Source organism: Thermothelomyces heterothallicus (genome assembly GCF_042370625.1).
Source record: "Thermothelomyces heterothallicus CBS 202.75 unplaced genomic scaffold P884_scaffold_8, whole genome shotgun sequence".
Lineage (NCBI taxonomy): Eukaryota > Fungi > Ascomycota > Sordariomycetes > Sordariales > Chaetomiaceae > Thermothelomyces > Thermothelomyces heterothallicus.
Window position 1 is genome coordinate 653,119 of NW_027192569.1, and position 15,854 is coordinate 668,972.

Here is a 15,854-nt window from a genome sequence, read left to right on the forward strand (position 1 = left end):
AAGGGAAACATGGCATGGAAACCATCCCCTTTAATTTTCTGGGAAGGTTTCCTGGAGTCAGCTGTCAACTTGGCTCTCGCGTCTCCCCACATGGCCGCTCTACCGCTTTCGTCTGTTTAACCAGCCCAAGTCACTTGATAATTACGGCATTTTGGGACTCAGAAACTCTTAACGAGAATTGGGGCTGCATATCCGTCATTGAGAACTTCATTGAGGCCTGCGCGACTCAGAGTCAAGCGGCTGCTCGGCTGAAAATGTGGGTTCCCCGACTCCTCTCTCCGGCTTCTCACCAATAATTAATGTCGTCTTGAGTGTGGATTTTTTTTTTTTCAACTCGGGTCCTGGAAGACACTTTTGAGGAATACTGACACCTACATGTAGCTAGCATGTGGGGCCGGAGACACGCCATAATAATCACCTCTTCCGTTGCGGTCAAACTGTTTCTTCATCCCGAGATCCAAGCAGCCCTACGACAAATCAGGAGTGCCGCGGTGAAACTTTTGACAAATCCGCGAGACCATATTAGGATGAGTTTGCCAGTCACTGCGCGATTATCACCAGGAACATTGGCCACGGTGGAGAGCGGACGCCGGATCGCTAAAAGCTTACTAATTGTGTGCCTACACTTAGGTAATGGTCTCTCTTCTCTGTTTTCCGCGGACTCGCATCCGTGACGTATTTATAGGGCGAATTCGATTCCTCACACATCGCGAGCCTAAGATTTCTATAACTTAATTATCAAGCGAAAATCAAGGTTTTGATCAAGACTCGGTCATCAAGAATCTCTCGTCCACTTATCCACAAGACTAATTATCACATCACTAAATTACAATGCCTCTCCCGCCAAACATGAAGGCCATCCAAATCATCGGTCCCAAGTCCGAACCGACCGTGTCCCTCAACGGGTCCCACCCCCTCCCCACTCCCGACTCGTCCGGCTCCGAGCTACTCATCCGCGTCCATTCAGCGGGCCTCACAGCCGACGAACTCACCTGGCCCGAGCTGTGGTCCCCCCTCCACAACCCGACGCACGTGCCCGGGTTCGAGGTCTCGGGCGTCGTCGCGGAGCTCCCGCCCGCCTACACTGGGCCACTTGCCGTGGGGGACGAAGTCTACGCGATGCTGCACCTGGACCGCGGCAAGGGCCAGGCCGAGTACGTCTACGCGCGCCCCGGCGACGTGGCGCCCAAGCCGAGAAGCCTGTCCTCCGCGCAGGCCGCTGCGCTGCCCATCCCCGCGCTGACGGCGTGGGAGGCGCTGTTTAAGCGCGCCTGGCCGTCGGGGCCCTCGTCGTCGTCGTCGTCGTCGCCGTCGTCGTCGCCGCTGAGGGTGTTGGTGACGGGGGCGTCGGGCGCCGTGGGGAGCATGGTCGTGCAGCTTGCCAAGAACTCAAAGGTCATGGGCAAAGAAGTACAAGTCGTTGCGCTCGCGTCGGCGGCCAAGCATGGATACCTGCGCGAGCTGGGCGCCGACGAGACGGTGGATTACCACGATGACAACGACGCGGAGGGCTGGGAGCGCAAGGTGGGTATCGGAAGCGTGGATGCCGTGTTTGATGCGGCGGGCGGGGAGGTCCTCGCCAGAGCGTGGGCCACGGTCAAGGACGACGGCGTCGTCGTGACGGTCGCGGATCCCCCTCCGGCGTGGGCCACGGACAAGGGCCCCGGAGCGGTGCCCAAGGAGCTGGACGGTCGCCCGGGGGTGAGGTACATCTACTTTATCGTCTCGCCTTCCGGCGAGACCCTGAGCAAGATTGCGGGGTTAATCGACGAAGGGACGGTCAAGCCGTTGCCGGTCATCGAATTCCCCGTCGACAAGGCTGTTGAGGCCTGGGACTTTGCTCGGCAGCGGGGTCGGCAGGGCAAGGTTGTCGTCAATTTTGTACCGGCTGCTTGACCATGGGGGCGAGCCGACTCTGGCACGAATCAGACGTTAAACGCTAATTAGGGATCTGGAATGGTGATGGACTGATATGGAATCGTAGCATACTGGAGGCGCCAGCAGGGTTAATTAGAAAAATAATTCTTTTTTCCATCGGTAATTACTCTACCAAGTCCGTAATTAATTAGTAACTACTACGGTCCTAATAAACTTGACCGTAACTAACTTAATATATCCCCTTGGCCTTATTCAAACTGCGAAAAGAACTCCCAGGTCTCGACGGCTGAGAAAGTTTCCGAAGAGCCCTGGCCGGTGTATGGTCACCGCCAAATTCCAAAAATCTTATTATCTGAGGCGGTTATGATATGTCGCTAAAAGCTTTAGGGGCTAGTGTAAAGGGATTAGCCATCCTGTCTAGGCAAGTCAGCGAAGTCTTTGTATAATTATGTTGTTGACCTAGACTGTAGGTACTAATTAACTAGTCAAGGTTTGTAATGCCATAATTAATTAGTGCTGAAATATTAATTAACTAATAATTACTACCTTAAGACCTTGGTAGGAAATGCAAAATATTGCGATGCCTATGAACTTGAGGATGACAAGCGTCAGCCAGAAGACAGGCTCAATGAAATTCAGGATCAGGTTGGCCTTCAGGCTTCTCCACTTGGGAAATCGCTAATTATGTGTGTTCGCTGAGGAGCTGATAGGTGACGATGATGAGCGTCTTGACTGCCTGCAGGTGAACGCCATAAAGACTTCGAGATTAAATATCTTCACAAACGTACAACAGCTTACAATCTTCTCTTGCATTGCCTTGCAGCATAAATCGTAGCGGGTAGTAGCACGTTGAGTTGGTAATCCACAGCCACGATTCTCTTATTGCGCATGGGACAAAATGAATTTGACAATGAAACCACTTGGTTATTGAATGTACAGATTACACAGTCAAAGACGACAGAGAGGTTCCTAACTAATACCTTACCCCTGAACAAATTGCGCGGCTTTCATGCAATTGCACCGAAGACCTACGGGGTAAACGGGGTCAGATTGGGGCCCGGGGGCTTCTCGTTGCACTGGAAACGCGAAAAACGCGAGAAACACCAGGGCTCGTGTGTAGGTCAGCCACCACAACTCCGGGAGTGGACGGCTGTATATAAAGGGCTAGCAACCTTTGACCATATATCGATAAGCGGAGCAGATGCAGCCGACGATGCTCGTGGCCAGCGTGAATTGTATAAAGCGCAGGGCGAGTTTAGAGGTCTACGAGCCCTTTGGAGAGACATGGTGGGGAGGGGGCGGTTTCGTTGCTTGCATCATGGCCGTACACTAAGGAGCGAGCGGACAGACTCGCGGTCAGGGGTAATTAGGTAGGTATTTACATATTAACTGATTAACTGATTAGGTAGTGGGAGTCCAACCAAGGAGGGATGCATCGGCATCCAACAAAGCAGTCAGGAAAGAAGAGACAATCTTCACTGTTAGGAGGAGAAAGGAGGAAAACGATTTCAGGGTCCATTCTCATCCTGCCCTCTTCGACGAGAAGGATGTCTGCTGAATATCAGCATGTTTGGTCCAGTCACACCCTGGCCGGCCGATCCCATGTCCTGAGCTGCTGCTAAACCGTGTCAGTTGTTTGGCTGTTCGAATGCCTGCCTTGATCGACGCCAATCCCCTCATTCGCAACAGGTAGCAAAGTTGATTACTAGAAGGACTTGTATGTCTTCAAGATTGGCACCAAATACTTTCAACCCGTGGACGAGTCTCGAGATATGCAAGGAAACACTATATAGTACTCTGTGTACTCTTTTCTTATTTCTGCTATACACCCACCCTTGTCTCTCCTTATTGCTTCTGAGTAACCTGAAATCAAGATGTGAAAGCAACACAAGTTAACTAATGTTGGCGTGCGGTTCTAGGAGTGACCGTCCGCCAGACTGCGCTAATCCAACACGCCATAACACTCCATAACGCTGAAATCTCCTCGCCCACCAGTCACCACCGGGTCATTTCTCACCACTGTCCGTCTCCCACGTCACCCTCCCCCGCGGCCGGGAAATGCGCTGCTCGAACCACCGGTGGGCAACCTCCAGGTCGCCCGTGACCAGCAGACCCAGGACCATGACAGCGGCGGTGACGGGGAGGGCGGTGGCCCAGTAGGCCCACTGGCCAAGTTCCATGTCGCGGATGTCGGACGAGTTCATGCCGAAGATGGAGGCGACGGCCGAGAGGGGAAGGAAGACGACCGTGACCATGGTGAAGGCGTAAATGGCGCGCTCCTGCCGGTCCTTGGTCTCTCCAATTCGTTCCCGGTTCTGCATCGGGTGGGTGGTGGATTAGCCTCCCTGCTAGGGATACTTGGCAAGATTTTGAGACGGATAAGAAAGGCTGGGGCACGTACGACGGTTGAAAGCCTCTCAACTGCTTCAGTGGTCCTGCTCAGCTCGTACACCATTGCGCGTAGCTCGCTCAGGCAGTCGCGTAGAAGTATATAACTAAAGCCGCACGGGTTGGGATTACCGTAGCGGTCGGGACCGAGTATGCCTTCGGCCATGGACTCCATGGTGCCGTCGGGTGGCAGTCTTACAGAGAACCATGATGTGGGCTCGGCGCGCTTCGTTGCGATGGAATGCACATCGTTGGACATGACCATGTTGTCTCTTGTACGCAGAAAACGCTCAAGAAGGTATTCCTGTGTCTCCACGACAGAGCGTATAGCCCCTAGCTCTTGGCGCAAGAGACGGAGCTTGATCTCGATTTTTCGGTCGGGGGCTGTGTCGATCTCCGATTCCTATCGTCACATCAGCGACACGCCACTTGAGACCTAATTATTGGAAACCGCAAAGAAACCATGAATCTCACAATCATCCTCAGATATGACCCGTAAACACTGAAAATATGTGGCATGTTCGGTGTAGGATTGTCCGTGAGTTTTAGGCACATAAGCGCCAGCATATCAGAGGGCAGTATCACCAAGTTGCGAACATCGAGCGGCTCAGATCGAGCCGCGATAATCTCACCCATTCCGTTGTTGACTTCGGATCTTGCCCGGTCTGCCAGCTGCAGAGATCGTTCTTGGTTGTGCGGGAAGGTGGCGAGAGCGAGGATGATGTGTACCCAGGCGTTCGTCAAGGTGGAAGGTGTCTTGATATATTCTCGGTCGGGCTCCTCGATGGTGGCAAAGATCTCAGTGAAGGAAAATATATCCTCCCTCAAAGCACCCAGGAATGATTCGAGAAGATCTAGGTTGCTCCTCCACGATGGCCTTGGAACCTCGGCGACGTTAGACTTTTTCGAGTCGGAAAGAGTGGCGTTGGCCTCCGGAGTTTCGGAGATCTCAGGCTGGTGTCCATGAATTCTCGGTCAGCATCGGGCTCTTTTCAGCAGCAGGCTCAGAACACAAACCATAACCAATCGCGCGACGGCACCCCAGAACTTTTCGCTGGTTGTGATACCCAACATATCTTGCGGAAAAAAGAAGTTGAACACGGCATCGGCCGACAAGAACAGAGTAACACGCCTGTTGAAATCCCGCTGCTGCTTCGGAGAGTACGTTTCATATAAGCGTTGCCGCTCACTTTCTAACAGCTTGTGCACTGCAGAACGTTCCATCGCCTCAGTAGCTCTGTATGCAGATCCATCTCCGAGGCTAGTCTTGTGCAGTATTTGGTGCTCGAGGTTGATAAAGTACTCCCCTAGCGTCTTGTCCCCGGACAGCGACGGCCGAGCCGGCGAGGGCGTTAAACCCTTAACGGACTTGGCGAGGATTTCCAGGTAAGCGAATATTCCACACGACCCCTTCGGGGAGGGCAGATGGGAAGCGGACTGAGCGCGACCTTGTTTGACAGGTAAGGGAACCAGATGTGCTGACTGTTTGATCGTCCGTTTGTCAGCATTGGCAGCTGGATTTGCTTCATTCTGGTATGCTTGCGCGGTTTCCTCCCCGGCGCCGGAGCCTAGCAACAGTTCTGGTTGGGGCAGCTTTGGAGGTACGCTGCCGTTATCTGTTAGCCCACGGGGACACGGCTCGCGTAGTAGGTTCATGGCTTGTGTTCGTTGTATGTTAATTAATTAGTCTTTACCTTAGATGGAGATCCAGTACAAGCTGTTTCTCCGGATGAATGGCGATTCGGTATAGTTTGTGCCACTTCGCCGGCCGCACCACCGTTGAATAATGATAAAACCTAAGCCGACGAGGCCGGTAGTAGCGAAAATGGGAAACGAAGCTCTGGTCGACGAGGTTGAGCACGGCGGTCCTCGGGTAGCGACCGGTGATGAGAAAACATACAAACCAAGTTTGACACTCTTGGACCGGGATGGACCACGTTATCACCCCCATGAATCGAACCAACAGTGTCTTCTCCAGCATCGAAACACGTGGGCTTGGTAAGGGTTTGATGGCTCTGTCGATGATACCTTCACATAAGGCCTCTTCGGTAAGAGAACCATACGTGAGAAGCAGGGCTAGGAATCATCAGAATCGTCATCCGCTGGCGGAGAGTTGAGGAGAGAAATGTACGTACAGTTGTGATGCAGTACGTGTCCGTAGACACGTCTATCATATAAGGTTAGATTAGTAAGCCCTATAGATGCCTGCAAACGGTAGGTTCTTTGTGCCCATCTTCTTCTTATACAGAACCACAGGGCCAGCAAACGTTAATAGAGGATATCGATCTTTTGAACTATTTTGACTATTATAACCAGACCTCCATCAAATGGTAGCGAGCACTACAACCAACCATCTAACAACTATTAGCACTGAATTCGTATCGCTCTGACGATCAGTTTAGTACTAATATCGCGATAGTTAAGCTTAGTTTCGGCGACTTAGTAATCGAACTAAGCAATTCTGTTATAACCACTATAAAATCTCCCTATTCCTGGTAACTTGGTAACTAGGACAATTATCCCTATCTATCTCCCTGTTCCTAGCGACTTGGTAACTAGGATATTCCTCTTCCTTTTAACCCCTTAGATCTATCTTCGTTTGCCCCTGACAAACGGGCCAGGCGAACCTTATATCAATACCTAGATCTTTTCCTATAGACGATCCTCCCGGTCGTCTATATCCTCTAAACTCCCCTACCAAATAACTATCATATAAGGAACTCTCTAACTACATAGTAAGCATACTCTAAAGACGCTATAGAATACCTCCTCTAACAAGTTTATAGGTATTAGAGCCTAACCCTAGTAGTTAACTACCTTAAGAAAAGGAAGCTCCTATATAAGAGACGGAATTGGCGATAGAATTCGCTAACAAATACAAGATAGAGTAAGCTAAACCTGACAAGTTTAGCGCTAACAAAGAAACACTTACTTAGCTAAACGGTAAGATAGATTTTCGATTTACCTAGCTAGAGGCCTAAACCGACTATATTATTAAAACTATTAAAGGATTTCTTAGCAAATTCATAAAGATATTTAATAAGAATATAGAAAAGGGTCTTATTAGGATAGACTATAGAATTATAACCTGTATAGTAGAAGTCGAAGATCGACTTGCTCTCTACCTGGAAAAGGAAGTTTTAGTAATAACAGTACTATTAGCTAAACGTATTAAGGAACTAGAAATATATATAACATAGTATAAGGACGTTCTTAGTAGAGTAGTAACCTAGATAAAGGAGATAGTTAATATAATATATAGATATGAAGAAGAGGAGGATATATAACTGCTTAATCGTTAACGATCTTCCCTTAACCTAGCTAGACTTGATACTATTATAGAGGAAGTATAGGAAGTTAGTAACCTTATAGAAATATATATTATAATAGTAGAGCTTTTCTTATACCCCCTAAAGGCGCCGACATTAGCTATAGGTTTAATCTTGGCTAGCCTAAACGCATGCTATAATGTAGAATACTATACTTTGCGGCTAGTAGTAGTAGAGATCCTAATTCCCCTAATAATAGCGAAGACGGTAACGACGATCCCCCTAACTATCGCTATATCCCTGATAATAGGAATAATAGGTACTATCGAGGTATACTAACTTTCGGTAATAATAGCGGTAATGGCAATAGACATCGTGTATACGAATTAACGTATGATACTACTATAAGTATGTAAAGCTACTTAGACTTTAAGATTAAGAAGGACGATATTAGCTAGTTTAATCCTTCTTTTTCTAACCTATAATCCCTAGGCATTATTAATGATAAAAAGAACCTAATATTTACCGACGTCTACTACTTCGCTAACTATATTAAAACCTTCCTAGAAAGTGACCCTTATAGAAGCATTAAGATATAGATTCTATCCTACTTTTAAACTCTTCTTAGTAGCCTAGTAATCATCTAGTAGACTAATAAATTAAACGGCACTATATATAGACAACTACGTGATCAAGGGCTATAATCTATTATAGAATAACTATAAGAACGCTCTATACTAGATACTATAACTACTACCTGTAAATTTAACAAAAGTTACTTACGTTTAAAGGACATCGCGAAGGACGAGTAGGTACTTAGCTTCTTCGTATAAAAGATGCTCTATTAGGTATACTTAATATATATACTTAACGAATATAATGATAACTAATAAGGAGTTATAGTTTAAGTTTGGTCCTTAATAGACCTCTATATTAAATAGTATTTAGATCCTCCCTAGTAATACTCCTCTCTTAGAAACTATATATAGTATATCAAGTAGTCTCGATCTATCGTTCTAATAGCTACTCTTAACCGCTACCTATACCTATAGAAGAGGCTATTCCTAGATAAGTCTTTAAGAGCTAAGAATCGTAGTCTTTTTAAGCCCTTTAACTATAATACTAACCAATAGTAACAATTTAGCTACCAGAACGATAGACCGTTTAGGAACAATATATATAACTATAGATTTGATCGTAATAGCAGAAATGACCACTACTATAAAGGAACCTACTACGACCAAGGCAATTGTAAGCAATAGGAAGGAAATCGAGATAATAAGTTCTATAAGGACGATCATTAGTAAAAGGACTATCATAACCGCGTATACTTTACAAAGGAAGTTAGTAATAGCTCTAGCTCTAAGTCGGATCAAGTTAACGATTATTTAGCTACTAATGTCCCTAAATCCGGATCTAAATCTTCAGATAGCAACACTAGTATCGTATATATTGTTTTAGACTTGTAGCTTACCTACTACAAGTGCTATAACGCCTTTAATTCCTAATTCGAAGTGCGCTCTTACGCCAAATGGTACCGTGGAAAAGGCCTTCTTCCTTCTGTCTATAATTACAAAGCTAATCTTATAGATTTGGCCTACTATACCTATAGATTTTATAATACCACCCTAGATTCGCGAAACGCACTTTTCCGGCACTTGAAGTACTGTTAGGAAGCGAAAGCTAGTAACGCTCGCTGCCCTGTTAAAACTGGTGGCACTCTTACTAGCAAGTTAGAGGAGCTTACTACGCCGTCGGAAAAGGTATACTAGGCGTCGGATATAACGATAACGTCCCTGAAAAACGCTATAGTAGATACGTACTAAGTTAAGGATGTACTAGTTAGGTATATAACTAACCTCTATAGATTGCCTTTAGGTTATACCTATTTATATATTTAGGTATACTATAAACCAATTGACTATAGCATTATAGAGATTTACCTAGATCCTAGCGCTAGTTGCTCCCTTATCGACTATAGTTTCTTATAACGATTAAACCACTAGATTAAACGATATAAGGGTAGAGTTAAAGGCATAGGAAACGCTATACTAAGCCTTAACAAATGGACGACGTTTAATATCTATCTACTAGGTATAGAAAATGGTATTCCTACCCTGGCTAAGTTTACCTATTTAGTATAGGTTGTTAACTCCCTAGTGCTAAATCTCCTAATAGGTAACGAATTCCTAGATTCTTATAATACTAATATCGATTACTAATGTAAGGAAGTCAATTTATAGTTATTTAACTTCTATATTCCTTTTTCTATATATATATACTCTATACCCTATATATAGAAGGTCAAAATAACTAGGGAAATCACCCTCCTGCCCAATTAATAGGTAATAGTACCTATTAAATATAAGCCTCTCTTAATAGATCGTACCTTCGTATTTAACTTAGCCTATATAGCCGTTTATAACTTTATAGTAGATACAAAGACTCTAAAAGTGGTACCTATTAAAAATACTATACGAGGAACGATCTATATCCTAAAGAGGCACCCTATTAGAAGGATCGAAGAAATGGAAGATAGTAGCTATTTCGCCTATTTATAGGAAACAGCTTTTAATGCTATAACGGTCGTAACTACTATCGTAACGATAGCTACGCTAGCCGTAGCAATTAACGTTAACCCTATATTAATAATCACCAATCACTATAACGTCATTCCTATTAATACCTCCTTCGATTTAAACAACTATACGAGAGCAATCCTCGAAGGCAGTTACATCCCTCTAAAACGACTTGTACTAGTAGCAATGTTTACCGACATTAAAAACACGAATTCGAACAAACCTATTAGCGACTTTGTCTTCTAACTTACCTAACACTCTAAGCTAATCTAACGGCAAGGTATTTCGTCGAAAGCAATGCCTAGAGCCGCCGACAACACCCCTAGTAGTAATAAACGTAAGCCGTAAGTTCTAGAAAAGCATTCTACCCTAGGATTAAGGATATCCGGGTCCCTACCTAAGATCGTTACTAATAACGGCGTCTATATCTATATAGGCGACTCGGCCTTAGCTAGGAAGTTTACTAACCTAGTTAATGAATTTCTATAACTCTAGAATAATAACGGTCTAATCGATATACCAAAGAGCGAATAGATAAAAGTACTACTAGTAGAAGGCTAGCAACACTAGAAGATATACTCCTATGCGTACCCGTTGAGCCAGAGGGACAGGGAAGTCCTAGATAAGACCTTCGACGCCCTCTATTAATAGGGAAAGATACGATTCGCAAAAGAGGCTACGCCTTTTGCCTATCTTATCTTCGTTATTTAGCGTAATATCAAAGGCATCGCTAAAGGTTACGTTATCATTGATCTATATAGTTTGAATAAGGTTACTATCCCTGATAACTACCTATTACTACTATAGTTAGAGATTATCGTAGCCCTATATAGAAAGAAGTTTATTACGGCTATTAACGCTATATTATTTTTCTATTAATTTAGCGTATATCTATAATATCGTAATAGGTTTATACTGATTAGTCTACGTGGTTTAGAGTAGCTAACCGTAGCTCTTATAGGTTACCGTAATTCGCCTACGTACGTATAATAGTTTATAGATTAGCTATTATAACCGTTTTCTATATACTATCGCGCGTTTATTAACGATATCGTTATCTTCTTAGATATAGCCAAAGATTATATATAGCATTTAAAGACCATCTTTAGCCTATTCAAGAAAAAGAACATCGCCATTTCTCCTACTAAATCCTATATTAGATACCTAGATATAGAACTCCTTAGCTTTCGTGTAGATAGTCTTAGCCTTACCAATACGGCTTAGCGTATCGAAGCATTCAAGTAACTATCCTTTCTATATACATTAAAGGCGTTAGAATAGTATTTAGACGCTACTAGTTTCCTACGCCACTTGATTCCGTACTACGCAAAGATCGCCGAACCACTATAAAAACGCAAGACTAAATTGCTAGCGTAAGGGTATAAGTCTGGTAGTTTGGAAGTTAGCAACCGTACCAAACGAATAGGCTATTATAGCCGTACTTCTTTCGAGCCGACTAAGTAAGAAAAGGCGTCTTTTTCAGCCCTACAAGAGGCTATCTATCGTAAGAACCTAACTATCTTATACCACTTCAATCCTAGTAAATAGCTATATATTTAACTAGACGGCTATTTAGAGTACAGATTTAGTATTATAGTCTTCTATACTTACGACGAATATAACTAGTACCTAGGTATACCTATCCTAGCTAACCAAGTACTACTAGTTATATTCCTAAGCCGCCTATTAATAAAGGCTAAGATACGATACAGGCCCTCTAAACAAGAAGTCGCTTGTCTAGTATAGGCAATTCGTAAACTATATATGATAGTCTATTCGGCGCGTATACTAGTCATTGTGTTAACTAACTACGCTGCTATACATAGAATTATAGAACAAACTAACCTAGATACAAGCTCTACCGACCACGCTAACCGCCGCCTAATCAACGTGTCTATCTACCTATCGTAGTACGACCTCAAAGTCTATTATCTTCCTAGAAGGCTTAACTTCGTGCCAGACGCCTTGAGCAGATTAAGCGCGCTAGGGGACCCTAAACTATCTAAACGCTCTGATAGATTAGCTATACTTGACGATATATAGTTTGCCTTTACCAAGGCACGGATAGATCCTAACCTCAAGGCAAAGTTCGTTAGTGGCTATAAAACTAATGCCAAATATACCTATATTATTAAGGAGCTTAAGACTAAGCACGCAGATAGAACTATCGACGATAAGGGTATTACTATCTTTTCGTACTATAGGCTACTATTTATCTTAATTAACGAGCTCCTCTATTATATTCGCCTAGACGGCACTTACGTATTATATATACCGGCAAGCCTTGTATAATATATCCTTAGCTTGGCCTATAATAAGAAGTATTACTTTAGAACTAACAAGATAATATACGACTTACGTAGTATCGTAATCGATAGAAAAACTAGGTAAGTAAAGGACTATATAAAATACTATCCTATTTATTAAGTTAACGCTACGGATTATAACCTTCCTATAGGTGACTACTAGCTAATCCGCCTATCGGATACACTACTAATATAGGTAATCGCTATCGACTTTATAGTAACGCTACCGTTAGTTACATTAGCCGGAACGCTATAGCACTTAGATAGGTATAATAAATTTAATTCGATAATAATAGTATCCTATAAGTTATCTAAACGAACGCTCCCTATATTAGGCCACTCTAGCTATACTACTATAAACTAGGGCTATATACTAATATAACAATTATTCCTATCTAACTAAGGAGTACTAATAGCCATTATATCTAACTATAATCGCAAATTTACTTCCAAACTATAGATAGGTATATAGAAGGCACTAGGTACGAAGCTATTAATAATAACCGTATACTACCTACAAGGAGATAGTCTTATAGAGCGAAAGAACTAGACTATAGAAATTACTCTATACTTCTTCGTATATAAGAAACCAAATGACAATTAGACTACTATACTTTTATAGCTTTAGTAGCATTTAAACAGCTCCTATACTATATCTATTAGTATATCACCATATAAGCTACTATATAGTTTTAAACCTATAAGACCGTTAGAAGCGCTAACCATACCATTATCAAATATAGTATAAGATATCCTAGTCCTATACAAATATCTACACCAAGATGCCTAGATAGCAATAGATTTTATAGCAGCTTAAGCCAAACACGGGTATAACGCCAGCCACTATAACATTGAGTTCAAGCTAGGTAACTAAGTATATTTATACCTATACTACGGTTATTATCTACTAGGGCGACCGCTATACAAACTGTCCTAATAGTATATAGGCCTATTTAAGATCGTTAAACACGTTAGCCGTCTAGTATACCACTTACAATTACCACCTAATATAGATATATACCTAGTAATATCTATAGCCTATTTATCGCCTACGCCTCCTAGAACCGACCTATATAACCACGCTATACCACCTACTAGCCCTATTAAAGACAGCTATACTAATAGCAGGCTAGAATCCGGTGACAAATACGAAGTCGAGCATATTTAGGACTACAAGCTTATATATAGCAGATATAAGTATCTTATCAAGTAGAAAGGACTTAGCCACGAATATAACATCTAGAAAACTAACTTCTAGCTACGCTATACACGTAAGATAGTAAACAAATACTAGGCTTATTAAGGAGGGTAACCAACCGCCTCAAAGACTCGCCCAGAGGCAGGTACAGCTAGAAAAGCCGTATCGAAGACTCGCCCAGAGGCGGGCATAGGTAGAAAAGCCGCGTCGAAGACTCGCCCAGAGGCAGGCGCGGCTGGAAAACGCCTACGTGGAACCAGTACGGACGACATACAAGACACCATAATAGTGGCATAATACTACTACTTTCAATTGGATATTTGATAAGGAAAGAGAGCTCAAATTGGGAGCTATTTGGAGCCTGTAGTGTGGGCACTGCGTTTTCTTTTCTAGGCGGGGGACTTGATATAGTACGTGTCCGTGGACACGTCTATCATGTAAGGTTAGATTAGTAAGCCCTGTGGATGCCTGTAAACGGTGGGTTCTTTGTGCCTATCTTCTTCTTATATAGAACCATAGGGCTAGTAAACGTTGATAGAGGATATCGATCTTTTGAACTATTTTGACTATTACAACCAGACCTCCATCAAGTTATCAAGAATGAGGCACCAAAGCTGGGAGACATGGAAGCAATAGCTATTGGGGACACCTCGTTACTGACACACAGCTTGCTGCATGTCCCTGTTACGAGTGGTCCGAGGATCACGAAGCTGGAGTAGTGTCGGGGTAGGAAAGCCGGGTGTGCTCTTTCCGCCGAGGAGCCCAGAATACGGTTGCAAGGTGAAGTATGGTAAGGAGACCTAGGTAATCGTTCGAGAGTCGATCACCTTGCCGTTTACGGTCAACGGCTCGTGACGAAGTCTCGGGTCAAGACGTCGGACGTACTTCCCGTCCGATACCTGGACCTTAAGGACGTTGTCTCGCTTGATGCTCGCAATCATGCTCCGGAGTCCGGCGGTTTCGGCGCTGGAGAGGCCCGGTATCAGAGCAATTTGTGCCTGGGAAAAGCGGTGGAAGAATAAGCGAATACAAGTTAGCATCTGAGTTATTAACGGAGCACCATAAAGATCCCTACCGAGAAGTCGTCGATGTCCATGGATGATCGTGCAAAGTGACTACCGAAGAAGAATGGCGAGAACAATCAGCAAGGATCCCGAGGCGAGAGGGGTGATGAAGAGTCGGATGGCGACCTACATCCATCGGAACATGGACTGTGAGATGACGGCCCGATCGCTCAAGACGGCCGTCAGCTTGGCCGAGTGGTGGCCCCCCTCGTACCCATCACCGGCGTAAAGAGATTTGATAACATGGTAGGCTGCAGGGCCACGTTGGTTGCTTCCCGGCGGAGACGCTTGCTGCTGCACCGGACTCTGCGACCCTTCGAAGTGCTCCTCCTCCGGGCTGACGGTAGAGTCGTCGTCTGATGCGTTTTCGCCGCCGAGGTACTCATATTCGTCTTCCCTGCCGGCCAAATCGCCGAAGGAATAAAAGACGGGACCGTCGTTATCCTCGTCCAAGACCTTGAATGAGCGGTCTTCCACATCGCTGTCAATTCTTCGCTCTTCTTCTTTCCGCCTGGCGGTCTCGAGATCACCGGATAGATGCTTAAGTCGCGAGAAGAAGCGGGATCTGTCGGTTTGTTCTAGATCTGCCCTCCTGGCGGAGCGCAACCCTAGGATCCTGAGCTTCTCCTCAATTCTCGGGCCAAAGGGCGACCGATGGATGATTTCACGCTGAGAGTACTCGGGAGTGCGGAACTCTGGTCTCTCGTAATCGTCATCATCTTCCTCTCGTGACCAGAGCTTTGGCGTTAATTTCGTTTCGATGCGAGCCGAGCGCCGTACCATGACCACTAATTACAATTATAGGAGTTGAATAATTAGTAAATACGGTTCGGGTGGGAGAAGGAAGATATTCAGCTGCAGTTTTTGGTTTCCGCTTCCTCGCAGATTTTCAAGCCCGCTCCGCGGCATTCCCGTGCCTATGGAAAAACAGGCAACCACAGAGCGTGTTCGGTAGGGTTAATTATGTGTGCGCATGCAATACTGTACCTACCTACATACATACTGTGCAGGATGTAATTATGCCCGTTGACCTTTCCCTTTTGACGCATGAGCTGGTAGGTTTCAACCTGCCAATGACCTTCATCCGATCATGTGGCCAGACTTGGAAATTCGCTTCTCCTAACATCTTTGGAAACCACGTAGGTACAAGGCATAAGACTTGTCCCTTGTGA

At 44.7% G+C, this 15,854-nt stretch overlaps 3 protein-coding genes across 3 annotated transcripts; 1 reads left to right on the top strand and 2 right to left on the bottom strand.

Moving 5' to 3' along the window:
• Window positions 1–849: 849 nt before the first annotated feature.
• P884DRAFT_197898 (uncharacterized protein) lies at window positions 850–1,896 on the top strand (the record flags this gene model as incomplete). Its single annotated transcript, XM_069438101.1, has 1 exon — window positions 850–1,896. One exon carries the CDS (start codon window positions 850–852, stop codon window positions 1,894–1,896), a length of 1,047 nt encoding a protein of 348 aa, XP_069298523.1.
• A 1,988-nt stretch (window positions 1,897–3,884) lies between these two features.
• On the bottom strand, window positions 3,885–5,795 carry P884DRAFT_323456 (uncharacterized protein; the record flags this gene model as incomplete). Its single annotated transcript, XM_069445443.1, has 5 exons — window positions 3,885–4,193; window positions 4,280–4,669; window positions 4,741–5,220; window positions 5,284–5,714; window positions 5,750–5,795. 5 exons carry the CDS (start codon window positions 5,793–5,795, stop codon window positions 3,885–3,887), a joined length of 1,656 nt encoding a protein of 551 aa, XP_069298524.1.
• An 8,219-nt stretch (window positions 5,796–14,014) lies between these two features.
• P884DRAFT_329032 (uncharacterized protein) lies at window positions 14,015–15,576 on the bottom strand. The gene is made up of 3 exons (XM_069445618.1): window positions 14,813–15,576; window positions 14,694–14,733; window positions 14,015–14,616 (listed from the first exon to the last, which is right to left on the bottom strand). Exons 1-3 carry the CDS (start codon window positions 15,463–15,465, stop codon window positions 14,419–14,421), a joined length of 891 nt encoding a protein of 296 aa, XP_069298525.1. The 5' UTR covers window positions 15,466–15,576; the 3' UTR covers window positions 14,015–14,418.
• Window positions 15,577–15,854: the final 278 nt, after the last annotated feature.